Genomic DNA, 11283 nt, shown 5'->3' with positions numbered 1-11283 from the left:
TAATATCTATGTGTGAATCTAGGCAGTTATTCCCACGTGTAATGCAGAACTTGACATCACCAGATCCAATTTATAACGTGGTGTTTTTTGATCTGTACCTTGGAGGGAACTTTTCTTTAATAAATTTCAGTTGGTTCCTAGGCTTGTTTCTGCCTAATGACAGCAACACAACTGCAGAGTTTCTAGACAGCCACAGACATCACTGAGTTTCCTGCTCCTGCTGGTGACAGAGCAGTGCTGCCAGGGCTGGCTTTCAGGAACTGTGCTCCCTACAGAGACCTCATTAAAGTAGCACCTCACAGGTTCCTACTTTGACCTTCTTTTATTTTTCTTCCTGTTGCAGTTAAAGCCTTATGCTTCTACCTCGATTGGTACTGCAGAGCGCAGGTACCTGAGAGAACTGAAAACAGACTAACCACTACCTTTTTCTTCCTCTTTAATCAATAGGTCAGAGCAGCATCAGGCTACGATGACAAATAAATGACCAAACTCTGTCTAAAATGACACTTTAGAGGTCATTACTAGTGAGGAATGACTTTAGCATGAAGTCTTAAAATAATGCCTGTAGAGACTTGGTTTTAGGTTTAGGTATCCATAGCAGGATTAAGCAAGCAGTACAAAAGATGCAGTGACCAGGGCAATACCGGAGATTTCTTGGTATTTCCAGGAAGATTAAACTTCAGCAGCAAGTAGTAGGATGAGACATTTCTTTGCAAAGACCTACACTTTATTTACTGAACAATTAAAAATACAAAGTCTCCTGTTACTTAGAACAGGTACACGTATTAGCTTGTTCAACATCCTGACATTAACTATGAAAGCATTCTGGCCTCTCTCCAGATTATAGGTAACCACTCATCTGTATTTTTGACTCCAGCTGGCGAACTCCATTCATGTCAATACACTTGTCCTGGGGTGTCAAGGAGAATGGGAATGAATTCTGGCATTTATTCACAAACCTCAGACACTCAATTTCTCCAGGTAGTTTTAAACTCTTGGACTTTCATCCTTTTGGGAAGTGGGAAAAGTTGGAATTCACCTTGACTTCTCTTTGGCTTCAGCTGTCAAATATGCATAGAGTCATTATCAGAAAAGATCTGTTTGTGCCTCACTGAGACTCGAGCAGTGGTGTGACTCGAGGGGCAAAGGCACAGTCATGAAGCATCACTACCCTGGAGGCATTAAAATCTCTCTATGCAGCTGCTCAGCCAGAAAAGCTACTTGGTTTGCTGAAGTCCTTTCAATGAGCTGAGCCCAAGGCAATATTTTAGAAGGAAACTGCCTCTTTAAAAATTAAAAGGAGTTATTTTTGCATCATTTGACTGGGATTGCTTTAAATGTGTTCCATTATAGGTCACGTCTGCTGCCAGAAAAATAATGCATTCACAACTGATTCTATTCAGACCAATCTCTTGAAAAATACAGAGTGTTTTATAGTGGAACTCTTCACTCATATACAGAGGATAGACAGAGGATAGACTACCAGACCTGCAAAAGCCATGAAATTCCAAGGGTTTATTTGGACGGGTCATTTGCAATCTGCACGGCGTTTTCCAAGTGTCTCCACGATGACCAACAAAACACAAATTCTTACTTCAGTAAAGGATTACCTCTTAGCAAACTCTGCCACATGAAGCACTTTTCCCCAACCTCCACCTGACTTGAACTGGAAAACTTTTTTCAGTGACAACAGCAGACTATCTCAAATATCCTTACATATTTTATTCAGGCTTATCGCAGTGTTTTCTGAAGTCTCCCAGAGCTCATGACTGGCTTAAACACATATGAGAAAGGCCCTATGGCATATGTGCTTTGACGACAGCCAGTTCTCCTCACCTCATAAAGTGTAATGATGCCATTTGTCTCATTTGGAGGCTTCCACTGAACGTAGATCTTCTCTTCAAAAGGTCCTCCCTGGATGGATTCCAAGGGAACGGGTCCAGGAACTACAGAAAGAAAGAATAACAAAAGCAAACAATGCTGTGTTAGAAGCTAACACAAGCTCCAGCAGTCACACACGTCAGAAGACACCAAGAGACCACCAGGCAAAGTTCATAGCTGAAAATAACGAACAAAAATAATAGCAATTAAAGAAAACCACTAAGTGACAAAAAGCCAGAACCCACGACACTACAGAATTAGCTCCATTATACCTTCAGCCCATAGGAGAAAAGTCTTCAAGTACATAAAGAAGAAACCAAAACCTCAGAAAATGAATGTATGAGTTTATCCCCCGAACCACGTGGAAGTGTTCTCATTGCATAAACACGTAGACTTATGCTTCCTGCTTCCATTTAACATCATAAAATAAATGTTTAATTTTACCCCAAAATATGCATTTATTTTTATTGCCAAAAACCAGTATTGCAGCATGTGCATATTTGTCTAAGTTTCTCTTCTATTCATACATTAAGATGCAAAAATATATATATTTTAAATAAAAAGAACTTAAACAAGTGAACCCAATTCAACTTCACCTTAAATATACCTATTTGCATTAGTGCAAATAACAGTGATTAACACCGTAACACTGCAGAAATGTCCACAGTACCCACACAATGTCAAGCAGCATAGTTACAGGGAGTAGCCTCTCTTTAATCCTCTCCCTGTTCTGGAATACAACACCTTTCTATTTCCAGTGGAGCTGTGCTTTATCTAGAAAAAGTTCAACAATACTGGGTCATTAACAAACTTGACAATCTGCTGCAACAACAAACTGCTTGAGAGTTGGAAGAATGGCACATCCACGAGGAAGCAGGATTTGCCCTTCAAACACACTGTGAGGATCAGTAATAGTGTAAGCAGTGTAGCCTCCTCTTTCAGTGAGCAATTTCAGCTCTTCTTCCAGCTCCTTTGGACAGTGCCTTCCCTAACTTTCCACCAGTGAACATTACAGATGATATATGCACATGACAACTCAAGGCATTACATAGTTGGACAAGGCAGGATATGGATAATTGTGTGCTCACTCCTAATTTGTAAGACTGCAGTGCTGAGCGTTTGCATTTTGCTTACAAGCTAAATCTTGTCCATTTACCTGCCTTCCATCAGATACACAGGATAGAGAGTGTTCGAGGACAGAATCATTTGGGTGCAATGCTAAAGGACAGTTACAGTCAGTAGGAAATATATTGTGTCCTCCTTCACCTACACAACAGCAAAGCTCCATCCACCTAAACAGCCAGATTGTACCTTGGCATGAAGATCCTATGGGCTGCACACCTTTATCAATATGAAAGATTGATTTCCCTAGTTAAGGACAACGTAAGATTTATGTTTCAAGATGGCTACAAGGCCACCTAAAAATCCACCTACTCTAGCAAAATTTTAATGCTGTGAAAGATAACTAAAAGACACTTCTAAGCCTGACTGATAAAAACCCCACTCGTTTTTTCAGGAAGATCTGCCATCCTCTTAATTCCCTTGTATGATATATTGTCTGGAACCACTTTCAGCTGAGAGAAACTTAGGAAAGCAACTTCTTATTACTCTGGCAGAGGAAGAACATTTCTTTTTAACACTAGACAGAATGGAAGCTTGTAGTTTAGGAGAGTTCTTAGTCTGAAATAGCTCAGATAGGAAAATAACACTTTAAAGCTTTCCACCAGTACTTCTTTAAAAGTGTTCTTTTGTATCTGGAATGGAAGAGTTAGCACCAAAAGAATTTAGCATCTGAGGCATATATAAAATGCTACATCTAGAAGGTCAGTATTAAGAAAAAACACACTCTAGAAAGGAAGACATTATAACTCTTTGGTGAAGTAAAGGAACCAGGAAAAAAAAAAAAAGTCTAATGTCAGAATTATATTTGCCCATATGATAAAGGAAGCGGCTGTGTCGGTCCTGGGTAGTTCAGAACACAACTTCTACTGAATTAAACCTACTGCTGTTCAGTAACTGCTCGAACTGGTGCTTGTCATTTCCAAGCACCTCAGGGAGCCCTGCCCTTTCAAGAACACTGCTGTGAAATGGAAATTATTTACACCTACAAATTTAACTTGCATAACATACATCCTGTCCAGAGAAGCCATTTATAAGTCTTCTGGGACAGGCGATTATGCTGTTATTTACAGTTTGAAAAGACTACAATGCCTTCACAAAAAAGAAGCAAGCAAACAAACCCAACATAACTCACCATCCTCCTCAGTCTGCACAACCAGCTCCTCACTCTCCATTTTGCCCTCTGGATTAGAAAGGGCCAGCCTCAGCCTGATGGTCATGAAGGGCCGAAGACCTCGCAAGGTATAGTGGGAAGAAGTTTGGATGAGTTCCTCTGCCTCAAATTTTTGCTGGTTAAAAACATACTGGTACTGAACTGTGAGATTGTAGCTGTGGCAGCGGGTCATGGCATAACCAAAGGGCTCCCACTGCAATGTCAGCTGCCGGGAACGGATATCAACCACTTCTACATTCTGTGGTCCATGGACAGGATCTGTGAGGCAAAAGAAATAACAAATTAATTCAAATTCAAAAGAAGTCAGCCACCATTAATATGCCTCCTTCCATACTGCCAGTTCAGGGTCCCTCGCAGTTCTGAGTGTTCTTGCCTTTACAATGTAAAAGTGATATTACTCATGTTTCTGAGAGAAAGAACAAAGGCAAAGGGAAATTAATGTCCGATCCACTCATGTATTCTAGCTGCTGAACCATCAGTGAAAATCCTATCATAGGGCACTGAACAGAGGTCACACTTCTGAGTCCTGTGAAATGTCACCGAACCCAAGAACGGCAGCATGATTTAAGTAGTGTGGAAGATGCACTTTCTTTGATGTTACAAACACATTCCTACCCAACACCTCAGTGAATGCAGCCTGAAGCGATGCAAGGAAATGGCAGTCGGAAGAGAAGGAACGAGCTCAGGTCTCTCACCATTATATTCCTGCCATTATACTCCTGCACCCTCCTTGCAACCCCATGCCCACCCAGCTCAGAGACTGAGACACAGTGAACCAAGAGGAACTCTCCTTCAGTAACTTTTGTGAGCCAACTCAACCTTATGCCAGCAAAACTTTTATTTCAGAGCACATCAAAAGCTTTAACCTCAACCAAGTTTCATCATCCTTCATTATTCTTTCCACAGTATCTGTCTGAGGTAAAAGTTTGAATATTCATGTGTAAGAATCATTTTCACCTGCTGTTCCTTAATTTATTTTTAACAGCATAACTCAGAAGCTTCGACTACAGACTCTGCCCTTATTATGAAATATAAATGCACACGTCGTTACACACGCAGATAGAAAGAAAGGAAGATGAGTTAGTAAAATCAGTGTTTGGGACGTGTCAGATGATGGTACCACCACACGTTTCACAGTGTGTTCATCTGACATTTCTTCAACACGGCGAGCTCATCTGCTTTGTTGTATAGTATATATCTAAGGAAGATTAGAAAGTTCATTACTTCACACAGCCTTTAGGTTTATATTGCAATGGAGTGTTTTGCCCACTTCTCCCATTCACACTGTGACTCATGGACAACTTGAAGCAATCAGAACCCACAGGTCCCTTTCTGTGGGGCTGCTCTCCAGCCCCTCATCCCCCAGTCTCTACACAGAGCCCGGGCAGCCCCATCCCAGGTGCACAACCCAGCACTTCTCCACTTCGTGCAGACAGAAACTGCCCTCAAATCTGACTGTGGTGTGAGGCCTCTGTACTGTGAAGGCAATCAATGCTTCTCCCAGTTAAACATCATCTACAAATGCAATTCATAAAACTTTCAGATCTTTATTGGATTCAGCGACGAAAACACGAAAGAGAACTGGTTTAATAACGGAGCCCTGCAGAGCCCCACTAGTGGCACAAAGGGCAGCACTCAGGCCATTGCCTCCCCACGCCCAACACAGCCATGTTTTGGTCACCATGGGACATTCTAACGGTCACACTGCCATGGCTTTCTGATGTCACAAACCACCTCCCTGACAACCGCTATAAATACGGGGACCCTGACAACAGAACATCAGTCTTCAGTAGACTCGCGACTTGGTTGCACGCTTGTGGCCCAAGGAGCAATTCAAAAAGTCCCTTCCCACCTTTTGTGTTGTCCCTCGTGGAGGAGGATGGATCCTCCTCCACCGAAGAAGCGGCGGCTTCAGGGGAGCAGCAGCAAACCTGAGCCGATGGATGTCGATCCACCTGAGAGCAGCGTCGAGCCCATGGAGGTGGACATCCCACAGCAGGACGAACCCATGGAGGTGGATCCACCTCCATCGAGGCAGGGCAGGCACCACAACATCGTGTCTGCCTGGCGACGCTGCTACCTCCATCGGCGGCGCACCAGGGGCTCTCCATTTCCATCTTGGCGTTGAAATGGCACCATCCGCCAGAGAGCCCCTGCGCCAGCTGCTGCTCCCTGCCGCCCTTTCTTCCCCGTCCTCCATCCTCAGCCTTCCCCAAGACCTCTCACCTCTTCTTCCCCTAACTCTGAGGAGACGGGAAGGACTGGCACTGCTGTCCTAGAAGCTGCTGCGCCGGGACAAGACAAGGAGTCCAACAGATGGCTTTCAGCTTCCTGCAGCCTCCAGCTGAGCCCTGACAAGAGGGCAGGACTGGGACTGGTGTCCTCTCAGCTGCTGCACCACCACAGCACGAGGAGTCCAGCGGACGGCCCCGAGCTCCCTGCGGCCTCCAGGCGCTGGCACAGAAGCTACAGAGGCGGCTGTTCCTTTGGAGAAGCAGAGGACTTGGCTTTGGACGGGAAGAAGGGCTCAAGTGCAGCATGAAGGTCCACCGCAGTTGCTCCACTGGGACTTTTGTTTCAACACTGGGCCACAACCGATTTAAAAGGACAACACAAAGTAATAGCAATAAAAGCAAGCAATTTATGATAAAAGCAAAACCTGTCCATGCCTCTCCTTGTGGGTACTTGAGGGTCTGCCCAGGCACGGCCTGTGCTCGGTGCTGGGCCCAGAAGGCCCAGGGGGGACAAGGGCGGTGATGATCTCCCGGCACGGCCCCCACCGGGCACGGAGCCGCGGCCTCCGCAGCCTCAATAACCGCCGCAGCCGCCCGGACGCGGCTCCGCATCCAACGTGCGGCCGGGCCTCGGGCTGCAGGGCTGCCCGGCTCTGTCAGCGCCCGACGGCAGCAGCAGGAACCGCTGCGGGAGCTGCACCCAACCCGTGTCCCCGCCCTCGAGGCAGACGCAGCTCCTCCCAGCTGAGGCGCTGAACACGTGCTGACACGTTTCAAAGTGGACAGTAATTATAAGAAACGTGCTCCATACCGTAGTTTCTTTCCTTAACACGACCTGTTCATTACAGCAACCCATGAACAGCGGATGGGTTTGAGTTACTGAGCCAGAATCTAAACTATCAGTTTCTGCTATAGGCCCAAGACCCCCCTGCACAAGCACAGAACATCCTGCATCCTCCCAAGAGCTCTCTTCCCTCAAGACAGAGGACGAAGCAACATGTCTGTCAGCTATTAAGCACGCTTACCTACTTCCCTTATATATATATTCAGCTGAGCTTTAAAGTTCATGGGTTGAGCATCCTTAGCAGTGTAGCCACTGAAATATGCTACAATAGCCACATATGCTACAGTGCATGTACCAACTCAGTAAATGCTGGTTTGTGAGCTGCTGCTGAATCCCATGCTCTTTTGGGCCATGTGTCCAACACCTTTAGATGACCCCAAAACCCACAGACAGTAACACCAGAGAGCAATTACAAGGAGAATGTAGTCATGAATACCACTGAACTTTAAAATATTGTTTCTAGGAGCAATAGGTTTTACCCAAAGAGATATTAGTGCTCCACCTCCACATTAAAAGAATTACTTGAAAACTTGCAGCAACACATTTACAGTCCATTAGTATGCATTTTCAAATGCCATGCCTCCAATGCAACAGTCAAAACTCAGAATCAATCAGCCAAAGGGAATTATTCTACTCAGAAGTTATGTGAAAAGAAAGTAGCAGAAAACAGTAAAGCATAGAATAACTTTACACTGTAACTAACACACCTACATAGACTTGCTGGTGAATTAAGCAGCAACACACCCTGCACGAGGGAAGTGTTCATCCTCATCAATTAGAAGACTAATGTCACCAATGGTCCTTTTCCCATCAATATATTTTAAAAAGCCCTTTTTCTAGTTCCCCACACCACTGACCAGCTTCAGTTCTGAGGTCTGATCACCTAAGTGTTCTCCCTGCAATGGCAAACAACATCTCTGTAATCCTCCCACACTCACAGAATCACAGAATAGACCAGGTTGGAAGGGACCTCAAGGATCATGAAGCTCCAACTCCCCCACCACAAGCAGGGCCACCAACCTGCACATTTAATACCAGCCCAGGCTGCCCAGGGCCCCATCCAACCTGGCCTTGAACATCTCCAGGGATGGACGGGGCATCCACAGCCTCTCTGGGCAGCTGTTCCAGCACCTCACCATTCTCACAGTAAAGAGCTTCCCCCTGACATCCAACCTAAATCTTCCCTCCTTCAGCCATTTCCCCTTGTCCTTGCCATTATCTACCCATGTAGAGAGTTGACTCCCCTCCTGTTTGTAGGCTCCCTTCAGGTACTGGAAGGCAGCAATGAGGTCACATTGCAGCCTTCTCCTCTCCAGGCTGAACAAGCCCAGCTCCCTCAGCCTGTCTTCATATCATCTTAGTGCTCCTCCTCTGGACTCACTCCAACAGCTCCCTGTCTTTCTTGTATTGGGGACCCAGACCTGGATGCAGACTACAGCAGATGGAACCTTGCAAGAGCAGAGCAGAGAAGGACAATCACCTCCCTCTCTCAGCTGGCCACTCCTCTTCTGATGGAGCCCATCTCATTTCCACTGACCATGCACTTTTCACCTAAGCTATACAACAAGATCCCTGCTCAGGCAAGCTGACCTTCTTCCTCACTTGTGTGACTTCCAGCATCTTGGCACTGCCTGCTCCTGTGCTCTATAGAGCTGACACTTCAAAGTGATCAGCACTGATTGACCTCAAAGCCTTCAAAAGCAGTTTCCTAGAGGACCCTGCTACCTGGGATGAGCTTTTGTGACAGTTTTCCTATCACCAAATACGTAAAAATTAAACCTTGATTTTTAAAAGCAACAAACCTACAAGCACCATTCCTCATTGGTTCCCCTAGAACCTGTACCAAGAAATTACCATCAAGACAGTTTTAGGACTCTCCTGGACCTGTTTTATACCAGCTGTGTGGTATTCACACTTAATGTCTGGCAAGTTGAAGTCACCGTAAGGACAAGAGCACCTGATGCGCAGGTACCTCTCAGGTCCTTAAAGAATACATCATCAGTGTCATCATCCCAGAAGGGTGGCAACACTTCACTTCCTCTCCCACAACTGCCCTGCCTGTCACTAATGGTCAGTAACAGTCCATCAGGACACAACAGGCACAGGGCTCTTCCCAACACATTTTGCTAATGCCAATGATACTGCAGCTATGGGACAGTGCCAAGACTTCCAGCTGCTCTACCTACTTCCACCTACTGTGTGAATTGGTGTATAAACATTTCAAATGTGCTTCACTGTACCCTATAACTCAAGGAAATGTCGGAAGGATCTCAGTAACACACAATCCCTAAAATTCTGGAGACTTCTCCCACGGTTTATCACCAGTGAGCCTGGTTTTATTTCTTTTCACGCTTCAAATCATATGCACCCTTCGTCCTCCTTCAAAACCAGCACCATTGCCTCCCCACGCCCAACACAGCCATGTTTTGGTCACCATGGGACATTCTAACGGTCACACTGCCATGGCTTTCTGATGTCACAAACCACCTCCCTGACAACCGCTATAAATACAGGGACCCTAACAACAGAACATCAGTCTTCAGTAGACTCGCGACTTGGTTGCACGCTTGTGGCCCAAGGAGCAATTCAAAAAGTCCCTTCCCACCTTTTGTGTTGTCCCTCGTGGAGGAGGATGGATCCTCCTCCACCGAAGAAGCGGCGGCTTCAGGGGATCAGCAGCAAACCTGAGCCGATGGATGTCGATCCACCTGAGAGCAGCGTCGAGCCCATGGAGGTGGACATCCCACAGCAGGACGAACCCATGGAGGTGGATCCACCTCCATCGAGGCAGGGCAGGCACCACAACATCGTGTCTGCCTGGCGACGCTGCTACCTCCGTCGGCGGCGCACCAGGGGCTCTCCATTTCCATCTTGGCGTTGAAATGGCACCATCCGCCAGAGAGCCCCTGCGCCAGCTGCTGCTCCCTGCCGCCCTTTCTTCCCCGTCCTCCATCCTCAGCCTTCCCCAAGACCTCTCACCTCTTCTTCCCCTAACTCTGAGGAGACGGGAAGGACTGGCACTGCTGTCCTAGAAGCTGCTGCGCCGGGACAAGACAAGGAGTCCAACAGATGGCTTTCAGCTTCCTGCAGCCTCCAGCTGAGCCCTGACAAGAGGGCAGGACTGGGACTGGTGTCCTCTCAGCTGCTGCACCACCACAGCACGAGGAGTCCAGCGGACGGCCCCGAGCTCCCTGCGGCCTCCAGGCGCTGGCACAGAAGCTACAGAGGCGGCTGTTCCTTTGGAGAAGCAGAGGACTTGGCTTTGGACGGGAAGAAGGGCTCAAGTGCAGCATGAAGGTCCACCGCAGTTGCTCCACTGGGACTTTTGTTTCAACACTGGGCCACAACTGATTTAAAAGGACAACACAAAGTAATAACAATAAAAACCTGAGCAATTCTTAAAAAAGCAAAACCAGTCTGTGCCTCTCCATGTGGGTACTTGAGGGTCTGCCCGGGGACTGCCCAGTGCAGCACTGTGCCCTGCAAGGTCTGTCCACCCCTGGGAGAGCTGACAGCTCTCAGAATGGTTCTGTGACAACCTACAGCCTCTGAAACCATAACAGTAAGCACAATCCTGGCTTTGGAAGCATTGAAAGAAAACCAAAACCACATCAGTGTCCTTCAGAACCTTCCAAGGTAAACAGCTCCCGACTCCAAACCAGAATGGGGTTGAGACATCACAAACATTTCATGTCTTGGCAGTGGTGTAATTGAAGATGGCAATTAACCTCCATGCAAATGTTATAGCATTTGTTAAATCAGTCATTTTCTTTAAGTCCGCTGTGTTATAGAATGAATGGGCAATGACAGGGCGTTTGGTTTATTTACATCAGGTGTGTTGATTATTGGTGAGTAAGAAATGAGACTGATTCAGCATCATCTCATTGAAGTACATGTCCAAAGCCTTACTATGGACGATTATCTGCATGTTTCAATTATCTCACCTTGTTCACATTAGCTTTTTCCATTCTAAGTCTCCCAAGCTGGCTTGTGTTGAGCAATCTCAAATTCTAACTCCTAATTTTATCATA

General features: G+C 46.2%; 1 protein-coding gene across 4 annotated transcripts in view; it reads right to left on the bottom strand.

Moving 5' to 3' along the window:
- Nucleotides 1–705: 705 nt before the first annotated feature.
- The window catches only part of LOC146752688 (receptor-type tyrosine-protein phosphatase T-like), a 278647-nt gene continuing 268069 nt past the window's right edge, over nucleotides 706–11283 (bottom strand). For 3 of the 4 annotated variants that reach the window (XM_085531385.1, XM_085531386.1, XM_085531394.1), the window contains 2 exons: nucleotides 4136–4432; nucleotides 1703–1946 (listed from right to left, as the gene is read on the bottom strand). In XM_085531385.1, coding sequence (XP_085387511.1) covers nucleotides 1732–1946; nucleotides 4136–4432 — 512 coding nt within the window. In that variant the 3' untranslated portion in view covers nucleotides 1703–1731. Of the gene's footprint in view, nucleotides 1062–1702; nucleotides 1947–4135; nucleotides 4433–11283 lie in introns of those variants that run through there. The other variant, XM_085531387.1, reaches the window with a different exon arrangement.

The sequence above is a fragment of the Coturnix japonica genome, unplaced genomic scaffold, assembly GCF_054131305.1.
Source record: "Coturnix japonica strain WE unplaced genomic scaffold, WE-NBRP24 Scf042, whole genome shotgun sequence".
Lineage (NCBI taxonomy): Eukaryota > Metazoa > Chordata > Aves > Galliformes > Phasianidae > Coturnix > Coturnix japonica.
This window is presented reverse-complemented; position numbering and strand designations above follow the sequence as displayed.